The sequence below is a fragment of the Macaca thibetana genome, chromosome 14 (genome assembly GCF_024542745.1).
Source record: "Macaca thibetana thibetana isolate TM-01 chromosome 14, ASM2454274v1, whole genome shotgun sequence".
NCBI lineage: Eukaryota > Metazoa > Chordata > Mammalia > Primates > Cercopithecidae > Macaca > Macaca thibetana.
Genome location: NC_065591.1, coordinates 47,019,831 through 47,038,638, shown reverse-complemented (window position 1 = coordinate 47,038,638; position 18,808 = coordinate 47,019,831). Strand labels below are relative to the sequence as shown.

The 18,808-nt window shown below is 42.3% G+C and overlaps 1 protein-coding gene across 2 annotated transcripts in view; it reads left to right on the top strand.

Moving 5' to 3' along the window:
• LDHC (lactate dehydrogenase C) overlaps nucleotides 1-15,111 on the top strand; it is a 48,664-nt gene extending 33,553 nt beyond the window's left edge. For both annotated transcript variants that reach the window (XM_050755456.1, XM_050755455.1), the window contains exons 7-8: nucleotides 4,377-4,500; nucleotides 14,828-15,111. In XM_050755456.1, the coding sequence (XP_050611413.1) occupies nucleotides 4,377-4,500; nucleotides 14,828-14,992 (289 nt within the window). In that variant the 3' untranslated portion in view covers nucleotides 14,993-15,111. The remainder of the gene's footprint in view (nucleotides 1-4,376; nucleotides 4,501-14,827) is intronic.
• The last annotated feature ends 3,697 nt before the right edge of the window (nucleotides 15,112-18,808 follow it).

Sequence of the window (18,808 nt, the reverse complement as noted above, 5' to 3'; positions counted from 1 at the left end):
TGGTACCTTTCCATGACCTCAGATTATTATCTTTGTATCATATATTCTTCAGAGTTCATTTGACAAACATTTCTTCAATATCTTATAAATAGAAAAAGACAAGTTAGTACATCTACAACCACTAGAATCTATAAGATACAGTAGTTAAACAGAATCTCTCACAATGTTTTGGTAATTCTTAACCAACTAGACTGTCTTTTCTCCCCCTCTGTCATTTACTATCACTTGTGTCTTATTAAAGGTATTGATACATACTTTTAATCACATGTTTTATCTCTCTCTTTTTTTTTTTTTTTTTGAGACAGAGTCTTGCTCTGTTGCCCAGGCTGGAGTGCAGTGGTGCACTTTTGGCTAACTGCAACCTCTGCCTCCTGGGTTCAAGCGATTCTCGTGCCTCAGCCTCCCGAGTAGCTGGGACTACAGGAGCGCACCACCACACCTGGCTAGTTTTTGTATTTTTAATAGAGACGGGGTTTCACCATGTTGGCCAAACTGGTCTCGAACTCCTGACCTCAGGTGATCTGCCCGCCTTGGCCTTCCAAAGCCACCACGCTCGCCCTGTTTTTATATTTCTAAAGCAAATGTATTTCTTCTTTTGGCCAAACTATTTCCATAAGTATCACATCAATCGAAAGTTTTAGGTCAGTTTACCAAAATACCTTTTACTTTGGTAATCATTTTGGTATGTTTTATTTTCTTAAATTCTCTTAAGGGAACCTACAAATGCTTTGTTTCACCAAAAAGCTTTGAATGAGAGGTTAAATTAATCCCTAGAAAACACAATATGTATTAATATTACAGTATCTTTTCCTATCCTTCTCAAAAAAAATGTCCCTTATCCCCATATATTTTCAGCTATAGGGGCCAGGAGACCAGTCTCCAATAAATGCAGGGATCTAACTGGTCTGGAGGCACATCCGTACGCCTCACCCACTAAGGAATCTGTGTTAACCAATAGTGGTTTCCAAGTGTTATGGAGCAGTCCATCTACCTCCTGTAGGGATGTCACAGTGTTGGTCTTTTATCTACCCAGTGACTAATAATTGTACCACAGAGAATGGTAGTTCTTTCTTTTTCTCTTTCTTTCTTTCTTTTTTTTTTTTTTCTTTTTTTTGAGACAGGGTCTGGCTCTGTCATCCAGGCTACAGTGTAGTGGCTTGATCTTGGCTTACTGCAACCTCTGACTTCCAGGCTCAAGCCATCTTCACACCTCAGCCTCCTGAGTAGCTGGGAATATAGGTGCATGCCACCATGCCTGGCCACTTTTTGTATTTTTGGTAGTGGTGGGGTTTCACCATGTTGCCCAGGCTGGTCTCAAACTCCTGAGCTAAACCAATCTGCCCACCTCGGCCTCCCAAAGTGTTGGGATTACAGGTGTGAGCCACTGCGCTCGGGCAGTTCCTTTTTAATTTGAGACACTTGCTTTAAGGGAACAAGGATTAAGATCACATTTCCCATTGAAATCCTGTGTGATTTGAATACCAAATATTCCAATGTGTTTCAGATCAGTACTTATCACTATTGGTCCTCTCAACTCTGCAGTATCTAAAATTAAATTATTTACCTCTTGATCATTTTGCAGAGGATCTATAATTATAAACAATCTTCAGGGTGCTGCTAATATTTATCTAAAAACTACTCAGCTCTTTTTACACAACAGCCTCTGATTTGCTAGTAACCAATTGCAGAGGAATGACATCATGATTTAATAGGATGTCCTTACTGGTTCCCAAGAGGGAACCCAAGAGGGCATTTGGTTTACAATGTGTATCAGTTTTTGTCTTAAAGTACCAGCCTTGAAACGATTTCTTCTGTTTGCTCCCTTTACCTTTCTTTTACAACAGCAGTTTTATTTTCATCAAGATGGTTAATAACAACTAAAGGATTATGTTTTTAGCCATTCTCAACTTTCTTCTCTTTCTCTATCCATTTTGTTAATACCCGAGAGGATAAATCTGTTATCCAGATTCAACTGGTGAGATTTGTCCCCAGTTATCTACTGTAGAGCTTTCTTTACTTCAACTCATAGACAGTGTGCTGTCAGTCAGGTGCCAGGCAGATCCTCTTTCCCTTTCCTTTTACTTGCCTCCAGAGTCTTGGCCATATAGAATTGAGGGTCTAAAAGTACTTTTGTCATCAAAAGTATTGCATGGCCTCTGATAGTGGCCCTGATTTTGGACTGATAGTCAAATCATAGGACACTATTGTAGGAACAGTCCAGGCCCAACCTCCTGTGCTCAGGTGTGTGTATATATATATACACACATATATATATGTATATATATACACATATATATATATGTATATATATATAAAAGTCTCAGCTTCCCGAGTAGCTGAGACTACAGGCACGTGCCACCACACCCAGCTAATTTTTGTATGTTATACAACATAGCTAATGTTTCGCTATGTTGGCCATACCCCATCTGTGTGTGTGTGTGTGTGTGTGTGTGTGTGTGTGTGTGTGTATATATATATATAAAATCAGCGTTATCTTTGGCAACCAAGTGTGTTATGTGCATTCCTGGGGCTTTAAAACTGGGTAGTTGTAAGACTTCGTCATATGAACGATATGCTGTGCAGTCTGTGCTTTTTGTCCTATAGCCTTTCTAAAAGTTAAATAAACTTAGTGCTAAATTAAACCCTCTTTGTCCAGTGAATTTGACTGTCAATCCAAACCTGAGGCCACTATTTGTAGCAATGCAAATATATAATAAATATTAATTGTAGAAAATAAGAAAATTCAGATAGGCATAAAGAAGACTCACCTGTAAGGCTGTCTTGTAAAAATAAACACTATTAATAACTTGGTGGCTTGATGCAACTCTAAAGTTCGTATAAAAATTTATATTTTTTACAAGCCAGAGATAAGAAAGTGCATAATGTTTAGTATTGTGGTATTTTCCTTTGAAAATGTATCATAAATATTTTCCATATTCACTTATTGATTTAGTGATATATTCTTAGGAAAGATATATACACACAACTTACAACTATATAAATTTACATTGGCAAACTAGTAACAATTTTTTTTTTTTGTACAGAGTCTCACTCTGTCACCCAGGCTGGAGTGCAATGGTATAGTCTAGGCTCACTGCAACCTCTGCCCCCCAGGTTCAAGTGATTCTCCTGCCTCAGCTTCCCGAGTAGCTGAGACTACAGGCACATGCCACCACACCCAGCTAATTTTTGTATTTTTAGTAGAGATGGGGTTTCGCTATGTTGGCCAGCATTGGCCAGGCTGGTCTTAAACTTCTGACCTCATGATCCGCCCACCTCGGCCTCCCATAGTGCTGGGATTGCAGGTGTGAGCCACTGACCCTGGCCACTAGTAACAATTTTAAACAGTTCAAGAGATTTATATGGTAACTTTCAAGGTGATTAGTTTCTATGTTGCATATCTAAGCAACAATACAAAAAATATTAAAAGCTAGTTTCGGCCGGGCGCGGTGGCTCAAGCCTGTAATCCCAGCACTTTGGGAGGCCGAGACAGGCGGATCACGAGGTCAGGAGATCGAGACCATCCTGGCTAGCATGGTGAAACCCCGTCTCTACTAAAAAATACAAAAAACTAGCCGGGCGAGGTGGCGGGCGCCTGTAGTCCCAGCTACTTGGGAGGCTGAGGCAGGAGAATGGGGTAAACCCGGGAGGCGGAGCTTGCAGTGAGCTGAGATCCGGCCACTGCACTCCCGCCTGGGCGACAGAGCGAGACTCCGTCTCAAAAAAAAAAAAAAATTAAATAAAATAAAATAAATAAAAGCTAGTTTCATCTTGAGTGGCGCATTTGTCCTACTATTCTGCCTTTATGATAAAAAAAAAAGGGTGTATTAATTTTTACTTAAAATAAGTAGGCTGGGCACGGTGGCTCACGCCTGTAATACCAGCACTCCGGGAAACCGAGGCGGGCAGGTTGCTTGAGCTCAGAAGTTCAAGACCAGCCTGGGCAACATGGCAAAACCCCGTATCTACAAAGAACACAAAAATTAGCCAGGCATGGTGGCTCATGCCCATGCTCCCAAGTAGCTACTTGGGAAGCTGAGGAGGGAGGATCGCATGAGCCCAGGAGGCAGAGGTTGCAGTGAGCCATGATCACACACCACTGCCCTCTAGCCTGGGCAAGGAAGCAAGACCCTGTCTATAATAATAATAATAATGATAATCAATAAAAAAGTAAATTAAAGTATGTAGTGAAGTTTTATGAGACCAGTACAGAAAGTTTTGTTGCCTGTTTATAAATTCTGTAAGAAATCTATGAGAAAATTTTAATACAATTGCATTGACATGTAGATTACTTCAAAATGGATGCTTGAAGAATATTATGTTTTCTCTGGGTTGACTTATTATGAATTTGATTTTCTTACTTTCTACAACTGTAGTGCCTATGAGATTATCAAGCTGAAGGGGTATACCTCTTGGGCTATTGGACTCTCTGTGATGGATCTGGTAGGATCCATTTTGAAAAATCTTAGGAGAGTGCACCCGGTTTCCACCATGGTTAAGGTAGGCTTAAATTAAATCTTCATTTATCATTCTTTCCTTTAATATTTATTGAGTCACTACTATATGCCAGGCAGTGTACAAGATGTTGAGGATAGAATAGTGAATAAAAAATACAGAGAACTTGACCCCAGGTCAGGTCAAAAAAATACAGATACCTTGACCTAAGGAAGGGAATCCTGAAAGAGAACCAGGTTTGAAGATCACATTTACAGTTTTGGACACAGTTTTGAGCCCTGGCATGTAAACAGTGTGAAGCCAACTCAAACTAGCTTATGCAAAAAGAAAATTTATTGACTTATGTAACTGAAATGCCAAGGAGGCCTGATTCTGGTACTCAAACTATATTATGAGAGCTGTCTTTTCTCTCCATTCTCTTGGCTCATCTTTTTCCTCTATTGGCTTCCAACTCATGCAAACTTTTTCCATGGGGCAACAAAGACGGCTCCCAGTAGCTGCAGGCTTAGATCCTATAATACCTCTGGCTGAGAACCACTGGAGTAGACTGAGGAAATTAAGACAAGTGTAATAGCTATTTTTAGGAATTTGGCTGTGAAGATAAGGCAAATCAGGGCAAGAAGTTTGTTTGTTTTTTATACAGATAAGATGCTTATAGTAAAGATCAAATACCAAGGGAGAAGCTGAAGACAGAAGTGGTAAGCAGAGGGGAATGGAGTCTAGAGCATAGGTGTAGGCATTACCCCTAAAAGGAGGAGGGGCAGGAGTTAACAAAGAGAGAATGTGTACTGCTGCATGTAGATTTGTATATTTGACATTGGAAGCATCTGATGACTTCTCTATTTTTTTTTTGAGATGGAGTCTCGCTCTGTTGCCCAGGCTGGAGTGCAGTGGTGAGCTCTTGGCTCACTGCAAGTTCCACCTCCCGGGTTCACGCCATTCTCCTGCCTCAGCCTCCTGAGTATCTGGGACTACAGGCACCTGCCACCACACCCGGCTAATTTTTTTTGTTTTTTTTTTGTTTGTTTGTTTGTTTGTTTTTTGAGACGGAGTCTCGCTCTGTCACCCAGGCTGGAGTGCAGTGGCCGGATCTCAGCTCACTGCAAGTTCCATCTTCCGAGTTCACGCCATTCTCCTGCCTCAGCCTCCCGATTAGCTGGGACTACAGGCGCCCGCCACCTCGCCCGGCTAGTTTTTTGTATTTTTTTTTTTTTAGTAGAGACGGGGTTTCACCGTGTTAGCCAGTATGGTCTTGATCTCCTGACCTCGTGACCTGCCTGCCTCAGCCTCCCAAAGTGCTGGGATTACAGGCTTGAGCCACCGCAGCCGGCTGATTTCTCTATTTTAGTGAAAGGAGTAGGATAACAGGAGTGGGAGCAGAAGGTGTTTCATAAGCAAAAAAAGTCTAGAAACTGGAGAGAGAATTTTGGTTGGATTATTCATATGTATATTGAAGTTAACAAGGATAATGGCAAAATTGGGATAGACAAGGAAGACTGTGAGCCACGTGTCAGTCTGTGAATGAGATGGAATAACTAGGAGGTTAGTCATTACAAAGGGAGGAAGAGCTGAATTAGATGATGCCGAGACCAGCTCGGTTGGGGAGATCCTAACCCAGCAGCACTAGAGGAATTAAAAACACACATACAGAAATATAGAGGTGTGAAGTGGGAAATCAGGGGTCTCACAACCTTCAGAGCTGAGAGCCCTGAACAGAAATTTACCCATGTATTTATTAACAGCAAGCCAGTCATTAGCATTGTTTCTATAGATACTAAATTAACTAAAAGTATTCCTTATGGGAAACGAAGGGATGGGCTGAATTAAAGGAATAGGTTGGGCTAGTTAACTGCAGCAGGAGCATGTCCTTAAGGCACAGATTGCTCATGCAATAGTTTGTGGTTTAATAACGCCTTTAAGGGGTTTTCCGCCCTGGGTGGGCCAGGTGTTCCTTGCCCTCTCTCTGGTAAACCCACAACCTTCCAGCATGGGCGTTATGGCCATCTTGAACATGTCAGAGTGCTGTAGAGATTTTGTTTATGGCCAGTTTTGGGGCCAGTTTATGGCCAGATTTGGGGGGGCCTGCTCCCAACATGTCCCTCCTTCTCTGATTTGCAAATTGATAAAAGCAAAGGCAGCTTTGTCACAGTGAGCTACTTCTCGCAGGAGTCAGGATCCACATCTGCAGACTACACAAAGACAGACAACACAGATTAAAAGCGCAGTCATTGAAATCACAGAGCTTTCAAGTGTTTTTATCCATTTTAATGGGTTACTAGCTGCTAATTTGTCTGTAACTCCTTTAAGCACTCCAGTTCTTGGCATTAAGGTCAGGTGTGCCTGGGATGCTTTAAATATTTGTTCTTTAATTTTGCAGTATCCAAAGACAAGTTTGTAGAGTGTCTTTCTAGATGCTTTTTTATTCTTTCTCAAATTTTGATCTTATTAAGAGCTATTAATAGTTTCCACACATCCTTATGTTAAGCCCCTAGAGTGGGTCATATCATTTGAGGTTGAGGTGCCACTATACCGCCATGTTTCCAGATAATAGGAACTTTTTCGTACTTTTTATCATTTCTACTATCTGACCGTTTTGTTCAGACCAACTGAATACAGTGTGGCCGTGGCATGCAGACTGAGAGGTGTAATTCAAGCTAAACATCCCCTTAGCGTACCAGTTAGTAATGATTCCATAGGAATTGTTGTGCAGCACCTCTACCTGTTCTGCAGTGCAATCTTCCTAAACAAGTACTTTCATTATTTCTGGCCAGGTTCTATTTTGTTTATAAATAGGTTTTTGAGGGTGGTATGCCTCAACTATAGGAGCAGATTTATTATGATAAATACTGAGATCAGAAAGCATGTATAACTGTGTCATAGAGTGATTAAATCCAGGCATTATTACCAGCCAGATTGATAAATATGCCCAATAAGTATAATTGTTCTCTGTGTCAGCCCTTGTTGAAGGAATACTCTTGGCAGTGGTGATAACTGCTATCATAGCTACTATTAAATTATTCATTATGACTGATTGTCCTGCTTTCCTCAGGTTTTCTTCCACCATCTGTGACAGCTTCTTGATCTGTCCCCAGGTGGGTGGCTGTGTTTGATGGGTGTTGCTCATGACAGTTGGTGTCCTCCTCAGCATCAGTCTCGACATGGCTGCAACCGGGGGGTCCTCGGGATCCTCCCGGAATCTCTTCCTCAGCATCTGGCTCATGATGAGGTTTCAGGTGTCTTGATGGTATCCAAATTGGCTGTTGATTTTGGCCTGGAGAAACGCAAGCATAACCTCTACCCCAAGTTATTATTTTACCTATTTCCCATCTTTCTGTTATTGGATCTGTCTACCAAATCAATTGTTCTGCTTCTGTCTTTGCAGCTGGTTTCTGTATATGCTGTTCAGCTGCTAATAACATCTGGCCTTTGGGCAGGCTCAAAAAATTTAAAGTTAATAATGCTAGATTCAGTTGCATCCGTGGGGTTCCATATTCTGTCTCCTCCTTTCTGCTTTTGCTACTGCTGTTTTAGGGAAAGATTCATTCTTTCCACGATCGCTTGTCCTTGAGAATTGTATGGGATACCAGTAATGTGTTTAATATTCCACAGAGAAAAATGTAGCTAGAGCTTGGCAGTATAGCCTGGGGCATTATCTGTTTTAATAGAAGCTGGAATGCCCATCACCACAAAACACTGCAAAAGATGACGCTTAACACAGGCAGAAGACTCTCCTGATTAGCATGTAGCCCAAAGTGAGAAAAGGTGTTCATATATACATGTACATAAGTTAGTCTCCCAAATGAGGGAACATGTGTGACATCCATTTGCCAAAGAGAGTTAGGTTCTAATCCTCAAGGATTAACTCCTCCTGTAAAAGATGAGGAGTGTACCATATGGCAAGTTGGGCATCACTGGATAATATTTTTGGCCTCTTTCCAGGTAATGCTGTATCTGTATTTGAGACCAGAGGCATTAACATGGGTTAAATTGTGAAAGTGTCTAGCATTAGATATTGCATTAGCAACTAGGCGATCAGCCATTTGATTCCCTTCAGTCAAAGGTCCTGGAGGAGGTGTATGGGCCGTAATGTGAGTGATGTAAAAAGGATGCATTCTACTTCTAACTGCTGTTTGCAATTGGGTAAATAAAGTCATCAGTTGTTCATATTTATGAAATCATAACTGAGCATTTACAATTAACTGTGTGGAATGAATCACATATAGAGAATCAGAAATCACATTAATAGGCATATCAAAAGCAGTCAACACCTCAATTGCAGCTACAACCTCTGCTTTTCGAGCTGAAGTATAGGGCATCTGGAAAACTTTACTTTTTGAGCCAGAATAAGAAGCTTTACCATTACTAGACCCATCTGTAAAAACAATGAAAACGCTTAGCAAGCTGCAGGTTGTTTACTGCAGGAATTGTAAATGCAAACTGTTCAAAGTCTTGCTCAGCTAAAGAGATAGTAAAGAAACAGTCTTTTAAATCTATGACTATTAAAGACCAATTTTTTGGAATTATAGCAGGAGAAGGCAATCCTGGCTGTAATGCTCCCATAGGTTGTATAACTGAATTGATTGCTCTTAAGTCAGTTAGCATTCTCCATTTACCTGATTTTTCTTAGTTACGAAAACTGGAGAATTCCAAAGGGAAAATGTTGGAACTATGTGCCCATTTTCTAATTGTTCAGTAACTAATTTCTCTAAAGCCTCCAGTTTCTCTTTACTTAGCGGCCATTGTTCTATCCAAATTGGCTTATCTGTTAACCATTTTAAAGGTATAGGTTCTGGAGGCTTAACAATGGCTGCCATCAAAAATGATATCCTAAACCTTGGCGGGAACTTTGTCTTTCCACTTGAAGTGGTTCTTTTAAACCTTGCAAGTTTTTTTCTAGTCCCATACCAGGGACATACCCCATGTGATGCATTGTATGTTGACTTTGAGGGCTGTATAATTGTTCTGGAATTAGAACTTGTGCTCCCCATTGTAATAAATCTCCCCCCCCACCCATAAATTTATAGGTACAGAAGTATAATTGGTTGAATAGTCCCAGGTTGTCCATCAGGCCCTTCACAATGCAAAATGTAACTACTTTGAAATACTTCAGTGGCTTTACCAACTCCAACTATGTTAGATTGAGCGGGTTGAATTGGCCATGCAGACGGCCCGTGCTGTAGAGAAATGATTGAAATGTCCGCTCCTGTAGCTACCAAACCTTTAAATTTCTTTCCCTGAATAGTTATTTCACAGGTAAGACGTTTATCAGTAATTTGATTTTCCCAGTAAGCTGCTTTGCCTTGTTTATTTGTTCTTCCAAATCCTCCTGTTAATTTAATTTCACCTTTTCCCATTCCTACATATGGCACAATCCAGGAGCTGTGCTGTACACTCTCCTGGCTCTGCTTTCCAGGGAACAGAAGTAGATATAACAATTTGAATTTCCTCATAATAATCTGAATCAATGGCTCCTGTATGTATTTGTACCCCTTTAAAACTTAAACTAGATCTGCCTAGAAGTAATCCTATTGTCCCCACTGGCAAGGGTCCGCAGACTCCTTTTGGGACCTTTTGCAGGGGTTCCCCAGGCAGAAGGCTCACAGCTTTTGTGCAGCATAAATCTACTGTGACACTACCAGCTGTGGCAGGGGACAGACAATGTACAGGGGTGAGAGAATGGCCTGAACTGGAAATGCCCCAGTTTAGAACAGGGTGCAGGACGGGCCCCTCATGACGTTTCCCAAAATTGGGTTCCCTTCTTTATCAAACTTAGAGTGACACTGATTTGCCTAATGTTTTCCTTTTTTACATTTTGGACATATTTCAGGCTTAGCAGTTTTCTTTTTTCCCCTATCTGGCAGCCTGACTCATTGATTTTTTTTTCTACGTTCTTTTTTAGTGTGTCCATGCTTCCCACAGTTAAAACAAGCTCCAGGAAATGGAGTATTTCCTTTATCCACTCTCAGTCCTGCCATTGCCTTTACCAACAAAGTAGCTGTACACAGATTACCTCTGATACCATCACAGGCCTTGATATAATCAACTAAATGTGCTTTTCCGAATTTAAAAGGAGAAGGCTCAAATGTAGCTATAATATTTCCCTGTTGATCTGGGGGGTGTATTCTAACAGGGAACTGCCAAGCCTCTAAATCACCCTCTCATTGAGCTTGCTGAATTCTTGTCTGAATAGAACTAAGAGTGGTTGGTTGCTCGAGGTGCTGCTTGACCAGTCACTGGGGCAACTACTTTTTGTCCAGTGTCCTCCGGAAAAGAAAGATCTGGAGGCTCATTTTCTTCAAAATAATAATGAGGGGGTGCAGAAGGGTAGGGAAGAACCTCTCCCTCCTTTGCCGCTTCAGCTGGCAAACAAACCTGCTCTGTAACCTCTTCTGTTACTTTGCCACACTCTCCTTCCTCCTCCTCATCAGTGTGAAAAAGTACCAACGTGGAATGAACCATACCCCACACTTGTCTCATTGTTACCCTGACACTTCTGAGCTCCCCTTCTTACTCACCATGGGGATTACTTTAAGAGTACTCGGGTGTCCTCCAGCTACTTTCACTTTCTCCAACCGTTGCTCTGGCAACTCTTCGACCTGAATTCGAGCCCCCATGATGGATGCCACTTGCGGAGACCAGCTCGGCTGGGGAGACCCTAACCCAGCAGTGCCAGAGGAATTAAACACACACACACAAATATAGAGGTGTGAAGTGGGAAATAAGGGGTCGTACAGCCTTCAGAGCTGAGAGCCCTGAACAGAGATTTACCCATGTATTTATTAACAGCAAGCTAGTCATTAGCATTGTTTCTATAGATACTAAATTAACTAAAAGTATCCCTTACGGAAACGAAGGGATGGGCCGAATTAAAGGAATAGGTTGGGCTAGTTAACGGCAGCAGGAGCATGTCCTTAAGGCACAGATCACTTAGGCCATTGTTTGTGGCTTAAGAACACCTTTAAGCGGTTTTCTGCCCTGGGTGGGCCAGGTGTTCCTTGCCCTCTATCTGGTAAACCCACAACCTTCCAGCATGGGCGTCATGGCCATCTTGAACATGTCAGAGTGCTGCAGAGATTTTGTTTATGGCCAGTTTTGGGGCCAGTTTATGGCCAGATTTGGGGGGCCTGCTCCCAACAAGATGATCTTCAAAGAATAGGGAGAATATGTTTTGTTTTTTTAAGAGCAGGGGATTAATGATTTGGAAGAAGCGGGCAGGCATGGTGGCTCACGCCTGTAATCCCAGCACTTTGGGAGACTGAGGTGGGTGGATCACTTGATGTCAGGAGTTTGAGACCAGCTGGTCAACATGGTGAAACCCCGCCTCTACTAAAAATAAAAAATTTAGCTGAGTATGATGGTGCATGCCTATAGTCCCAGCTACTTGGGCGGCTGAGAAAAGAGAATCGCTTGAACCCAGGAGGCGCAAGCTGCAGTGAGCCAAGATTGTGCCGCTGCACTCCAGCCTGGGCAACAGAATGAGACTCTGTCTCCAAAAAAAAAAAAAAAAAAAAAAAGAAGATTTGGAAGAGGCAATGAAGCGTACACAATGGATACCACACACCCCTTCTTTTCTGAGGATGCAGAACCTATGGGACAATAAGCAACTACCCCTCTAGGACTCCAGAGAAAGAGTCAGGGAAGTGTCAAATGAGTAATCAGTGAAGAGACTGAGTAATATGGGAATTTAATAGCCTTTACCGAACAAGTCAATGGAAGTTATATTTTAATTTAATTTTAATTTTTGGGGGAGGGATGAAGTCTCACTCTGTTGCCCAGGCTGGAGTACAGTGGCTCAATCTCAGCTCACTGGAACCTCCACCTCCTGGGTTCAAGCGATTCTTGTGCCTCAGCCTCCTAAGTAGCTGGGATTACAGGCACGCACCACCATGCTTAGCTAGTGTTTATATTTTTAGTAGTGAAGGGGTTTTGCGCTGCTGCCAGGCTGGTCTTGGACTCGTGACCTGAAGCGATCCACCCACCTCGGCTTCCCAAAGTGCTGGGATTACAGGCGTGAGCCACCACACCCTGCTGAGTTATATTTTATAGGGAACATTTAAACATTTGACATTACAAGCAGAATCATTTGTATATTCTTATTTTTTCTTTCTTTCCCAGTTACTTCACTTTTACTACTACACTTTTTCGCCAAATCAAGGTGTGCAGAATTTATTTCACATTAATGTGTTAACTGGATTTTTTTTTTTTTTTTTGTCAAATAAGTAGGGAATTCTTGTTAAACCATCTCTGTATTTCACAGCCAGTCCTAGAGCAAATGAGAACAAATTCTAATATATCCAGGGGAAATTATCACCAACTAGGCATAAAGCTTAAAGGGAAAAGGGTAGGCTGAGGGAACTAGCAGCAGGTCACAGTTAGCACACAGGGCCAGGTTTGGTCCCAGGATTCAGGCAGGAGCCCTTGTTCCCAGCCCCGCCCAGCAGTCCTCAGATGGCATGATGGATCGACATGAATTCTCGAGTTCCAGTCTGAAGTGCCTCTTCTAGAGAGAAGAGAGATGACAGGAGGTAAAGGGAAACAAATTCTGGAAATACCAGTAGGGAAGCAGAGGGATTTCTTCCCCTGCCACCGTCAGAGGCCTTGCCTCTGATCACACCCGTGGAAGCTCATGTTAAAGCTTTGAATGTCACAGAGTTGGCAACAGAATGATCAAGGATCAGAGAGGGAGTTCGAGACCAAACCTGGGCAACATAACAAGACTCCATCTCTATAAAAAATGGAAAGAAAACTAACCAGGTATGGTGGTGTGTGCTACTTGGCAGGCTGAGGTGGGAGAATTGCTTAAGCCCAGGAGGTCCAGGCAACATTGAGCTATGACTGCACCACTGCACTCCAGCCTAGGTGACACAGTGAGACATTGTCTCCTAAAAAAAAAAAAAAAAAAAAAAAAAAGGATAGGGAATTTGAGTATGACTGTGGCTGGAGCCTGGCTGAATAGTGTGGGTTGACAGTCTGAAAAGACAGTGGCTTTCCACAGCTAGGCAGATGCCAAAGTGGAAGGAACGTAAGTAGTTCCTGGCAGGGCGCCCTCAGGGATGACACTTGGCTGATCTGATGGTGCTTATGGGGTTGAGTGTAAACTGGCTACCAAAATGAGGGAGCTGGACTATGGTAGAGGAGGTAACCAGAGAATCCCTCTGTGGGGAGAAGTCACTAGGGCAAAACAGGAACAAGGGGCACACCTTGTGCTCCTGAGGAGAGCCCCAGAGATGGTGAGAGGGAAGCATGGCTGATTAGCACCCGTGGGCTCTGTAGCTTGGAAAGCTGTGAGGCACTGTTCTAGAGTCAAGGAGCCTCCCCTTTTCCTTCAATACTATTCCTGGTAACTGTTTATAATCAGTCCTGGAGAAGAACAAGGCCCTCCCATCTCCCACAACCCCAGACTCAGCCCCAAGGAGAGGGGTAAAGAGTGATGAGTGGTAGGAGGTAGGGAAGTGTGAGAGGTCTACTGGGTCTTCTTTTGAAATTTTTTTAATTTTAATTTTTTTGGTGTATATTGAGTCTTCCAGTCTTCCAAGACCAGGGAGGGTAGTATGCGGGTGGTGGAGGCTGGTACATGTGCATGTAGATGTTGTGTGAGTTGCCCAGGTTGTAATAGGCTCTGGCAGCTGCTGCTTGGCCTTGGCTGCAGGAATGGAGTGAATTTTGGTGCTTCTGATGGGAGGTTCCAGAACTCCAGGATAGGGCAGTGCCATGGGGCTGCACCTGTTTTATGGCCCTATCCATGATGGGAGGTCCTAGATAGAACTCAGGTGGAGGTGGTAGATAGGAGTACAGAAGGGCAGGAGTGCATTCCATTGCAACTGGTGATGGGATGCACAGGCCCCACCAGGAACGTAAGAGTATCTATAGCCTCCACTGGGGGCTTACCTCTGGAGGCTTAACATGCCACTTGTAGCACCCATTGTCCAAACTCAATGGTGCTCCCTGCTGTAAAGGTATGAAGCAGAACCTTCCCAGTCACCTCCTGCTTCACGGTTGCCTTTATGTAGTTTGGACTAAACACAAGTTACTTGGTCCTTATAGTCCTCCATTTAATAAAATGGCATCATGAAAGACTGCATGGCATCGTTCCCTGTGGACCAAAAGATGACCTGGTAAGGGATAAGGTAAATTGTACCTCTCTTGGTCCTTCTAAAGGCCTCTGGCATCTTCTTTGTGTCATTGAATGTAAGTTCCACATGGTCATAGAACATAAGGATGCTCTTGCTTTTGCTGACCATCACTTTGCCACCCTCTGAGCGATTCTTGTTGAATGCTTTAGTCTTTCCTGTATACTCTTATTTTGATGCCCTTTTACATAGATGCTTTTCCATATCAGGTTGTTTGAACAACATCTTATCTTGCCTTTCAGGGATTATATGGAATAAAAGAAGAAATCTTTCTCAGTATCCCTTGTGTCTTGGGGCGGAATGGTGTCTCAGATGTTGTGAAAATCAACTTGAATTCTGAGGAGGAGGCCCTTTTCAAGAAGAGTGCAGAAACACTTTGGAATATTCAAAAGGATCTAGTATTTTAAATTAAAGCCTTCTAATGTTCCACTGTTTGGAGAACAGAAGATAGCAGGCTGTATATTTTAAATTTTGAAAGTATTTTCATTTGATCTTTAAAAAATAAAAACAAATTGGAGACCTATGACATAACTCCAGTCTCTCAAGATTAGAACGAGAAAATGGTAAAGAGATTTTCCTCTTTAAGAATCCTTTATAGCTCTATTCTAATGATACCCAATCTGTACAGGTGTAAGTTATACTTCTGAGGTATGTCATATATTTTAGAGAGCCTTCAGATGTAGTAGAATATGTATAATCACTATAATACAGAGCTTTGATTCTTTTCACAAACCAAACCCTTTTTCTAGTATTACAATTTTATCTTGTACTTTCGTCCATTAGAGTACCAGCATATTCATTTCATTACATTAGCATCATATGTTTATGTATAATCATCATAAATGTGGCCGGGCACTGCAGCCTGGACAACAGAGTGAGGCTGTGTCTCAAAAAAAAAAAATCATTATAAATGCTTATTTTTAAGACCATATATATCAAAAAGAAATATAAAGCTGAGTGCAGTGGCTCATGGCTGTAATCCCAGTGCTTTGGGAAGGTGAGGCAGGAGGATCACATGAAGCTAGGAGTTTGAGACCAGCCTTGGCAACATAGCAACACCCCATCTCTACACAAATAAACAAATTAGGTGTGATGGCATGCATCTGTAGTCCAGCTACTTGGGAGACTGAGACCAGTAGATAACTTGAGCCCAGGAGTTCAAGGCTGCAGTGAGCTATGATTGTGCCACTGCACTCCAGCCTGGGCAACAGAGGAAGACTCAGACTCAAAAGAAGAGAAGACAGAAGAAAAGCAGAAAGAACAAGAAGAAGATACAGATACAACTTTATGATGTAAAAAAGTTGAATAAAGTGATATTCAACTCTGCAAGTATTATACCAGTCATATAAACTCAAATAGTTGATTTGGTGTCTCAATTGAAATATCACCCAGGGAGCTTATACCATCCTCAGTTATTTGTGCAGCAAACTACTACTATGCTTGCTATGGTATCGTTATGAAATCTGTATGACATGATCTCTGCCCTCAAGTATTCACAGTATTTAGGGTACCTCAACAAATTGTTTTTGACTATTTTTTTTTTTTTCCTTTTTGAGATGGAGTCTCACTCTATCACCTAGGCTGTAGTGCAGTGGCATGATTTCGGCTCACCACAACCTCCACCTCCTGGGTTCAAGTGATTCTTCTGTCTCAGCCTCCCAAGTAGCTGGGATTACAGGCACCTACCACCATGCCTGGCTAATTTTTGTATTTTTAGTAGAGATGGAGTTTCACCATGTTTGCCAGGCTGGTCTTGAACTCTGACCTCAAGTGAGCTGCCCACCTCAGCCTCCTAAAGTGCTGGGATTACAGGTGTGAGCAACTGCGCCCAGTTGATTGTTGACTAATGTTTGATAACAGTCATTAATAGCTCCCTGTTGGTGTCTAAAGGTGAAAGTGCTTCTACTAATTTATATAGTATATACACACATATGAAGTCTTTCTTGATTCCACAAGAAATTTAAAGCAGCTATAGGAACTATACAATAAAAAAAAAACTAAGAAATCAGTATCAAATTAATTTACATTTTTTTCTTTTTTTAGACAAGGTCTTGTTCTGTCACCCAGGCTGGAGTACAGTGGTGTAGTTGTGGCTCACTGCAGCCTCGAACTCCCGGGCTCATCAGATCATCCCACCTCAGCCTTCTGAGTAGCTGAGACTACAGGCACATGCCACCATGCCCTGCGGATTTTCGTATTTTTTGGAGACAGGGTTTCACCATGTTGCCCAGGCTGGTCTTCAACTCCTGGGCTCAAGCAGTCCTCCTGCCTCAGCCCCCAAAGTGCTGGGATTATAGGCATAGCCACCACTCCTGGCCAATTTACAAATTAAGACTAGAACTGGACCAATGGGAAAGATTAGAAGGTAGATATGCAGCCCCTGAGGACTTGCATGACTAGTGGAGGCTGACTCATTTGGTCAGAGAGTCATGGTTTACCCTCATAATCTGTTATTCTTGCTCTGTTGATAGCTTGCTTTCTGGTCATCTACTCCTGAACATGATTAATGTTCCATTATTTTATTATTTTCCCTTTTTCTTTAGCATCTTCCCTTGAATGTATACAATTATTATCAGTTGAGTTAGGATGAGGGCAAGGGGAGTCTTCTGTGGGTTTTGGCTTTTTAAAAAGCTCATTTGTACGTCAAAACTTCATTTTAGGAAATTCTTGCAGAGATTAAAAGGCTGAAAAATTGATACAGTTTCTACAGGGAACATTCTAGTATGTAAAACTGCTCTACATGTCCCCAAGTAGCTGAAAATTGGTTCTGGGTAGAGGGGAGGGAGGAAAAGGTAAAAAAAAAAACCTTAGCTGTTACAAGAGTTTGACTCTCCAAAGCTCAACCTTGCCTGACAAAATTTTAACTCATATATATATGTGTATATATGTATATATGTATATGTATATATATTTTTTAAGAGACGGAGTCTTGCTCTGTCGCCCAGGCTGCAGTGCGGTGGCTCAAGCTTCGCTCACCGCAACCTCCGCCTCCCAGGTTCAAGCAATTCTCCTGCCTCAGCCTCCGGAGTAGCTGGGACTACAGGTGCTGGCTGCCACACCCAGCTAATTTCTTTTACATTTTAGTAGAGATGGGGTTTCACCATTTTGCCCAGGTGGGTCTCAAACTCCTAAGCTCAGATAATTCCCCCGCCTGGGCCTCCCAAAGTGCTAGGGTTACAACCGTGAGCCACCGTGCCCAGCCAACTCCTTAATATTTAATTTCATGATGGGGAGTGCAAAACAATTGGGGGAACATATCTACAAAGACTCCTGAGGGAGTGATAATGAAAACTGAGAAACACTGCTCTATATTTTATAAAAATTTGTCAATATGTATTACTGTATTAGGGTTCTCTAGAGGAACAGAACTAATAGGATAGCTATATATATAAAGGGGGTGTTTATTGAGGAGTATTGACTGACACGATCACAAGGTGAAGTCCCACAATAGGCTGTCTGCAAGCTGAGGAGCAAGGAGGCCAGTCGGAGTTCCAGAGCTGAAGAACTAGGAGTCCAATGTTTGAGGGCAGGAAGCATCCAGCACAGGAGAAAGATGAAGGCTGGAAGACTTAGCCAGTCTAGTCCTTAAAGGTTCCTCTGCCTGCTTTTATCCTAACGTGCTGGCAGCTGACTAGATGGTGCTCACCTGTGAAGAGGGTAGGTTTGCCTCTTCCAGTCCACTGACTCAAATGTTAATTTCCTGTGGCAACACCCTCACAGACACACCCAGGATCAACACTTTGCATCCTTCAATCCAATCAAGTTGACACTCAATATTAACCATCAAAATTACATATTATGATTCACAAATGAGTTAGAAAACAATTAGGTAAAATGTGGTGGGAGAAGTAGAAACTTTGGTTTACTCCAGACTTGTTTTGGATTCTGCATTTTTATTTTTATTTATTTTTGAGACGGAGTCTCACTCTGTCACCCAGGCTGGAGTGCAGTGGCATGATCTCAGCTCACTGAAACCTCCGCCTCCCGGGTTCAAGCGATTCTCCTGCCTCAGCCTCCTGAGTAGCTGGGATTACAGGTGCGTGCCACCACACACGGCTAATTTTTGTATTTTTAGTAGAGATGGGGTTTCGCCATGTTGGCCAGGCTGGTGTCGAACTCCTGACCTCAGGTAGTCCACCCGCCTCGGCCTCCCAAAGTGTGGATTCTACATTTAACCACTTAATAATGAATTGAGCTTTCTCTTCAGCTTGTAAAAATGGTTA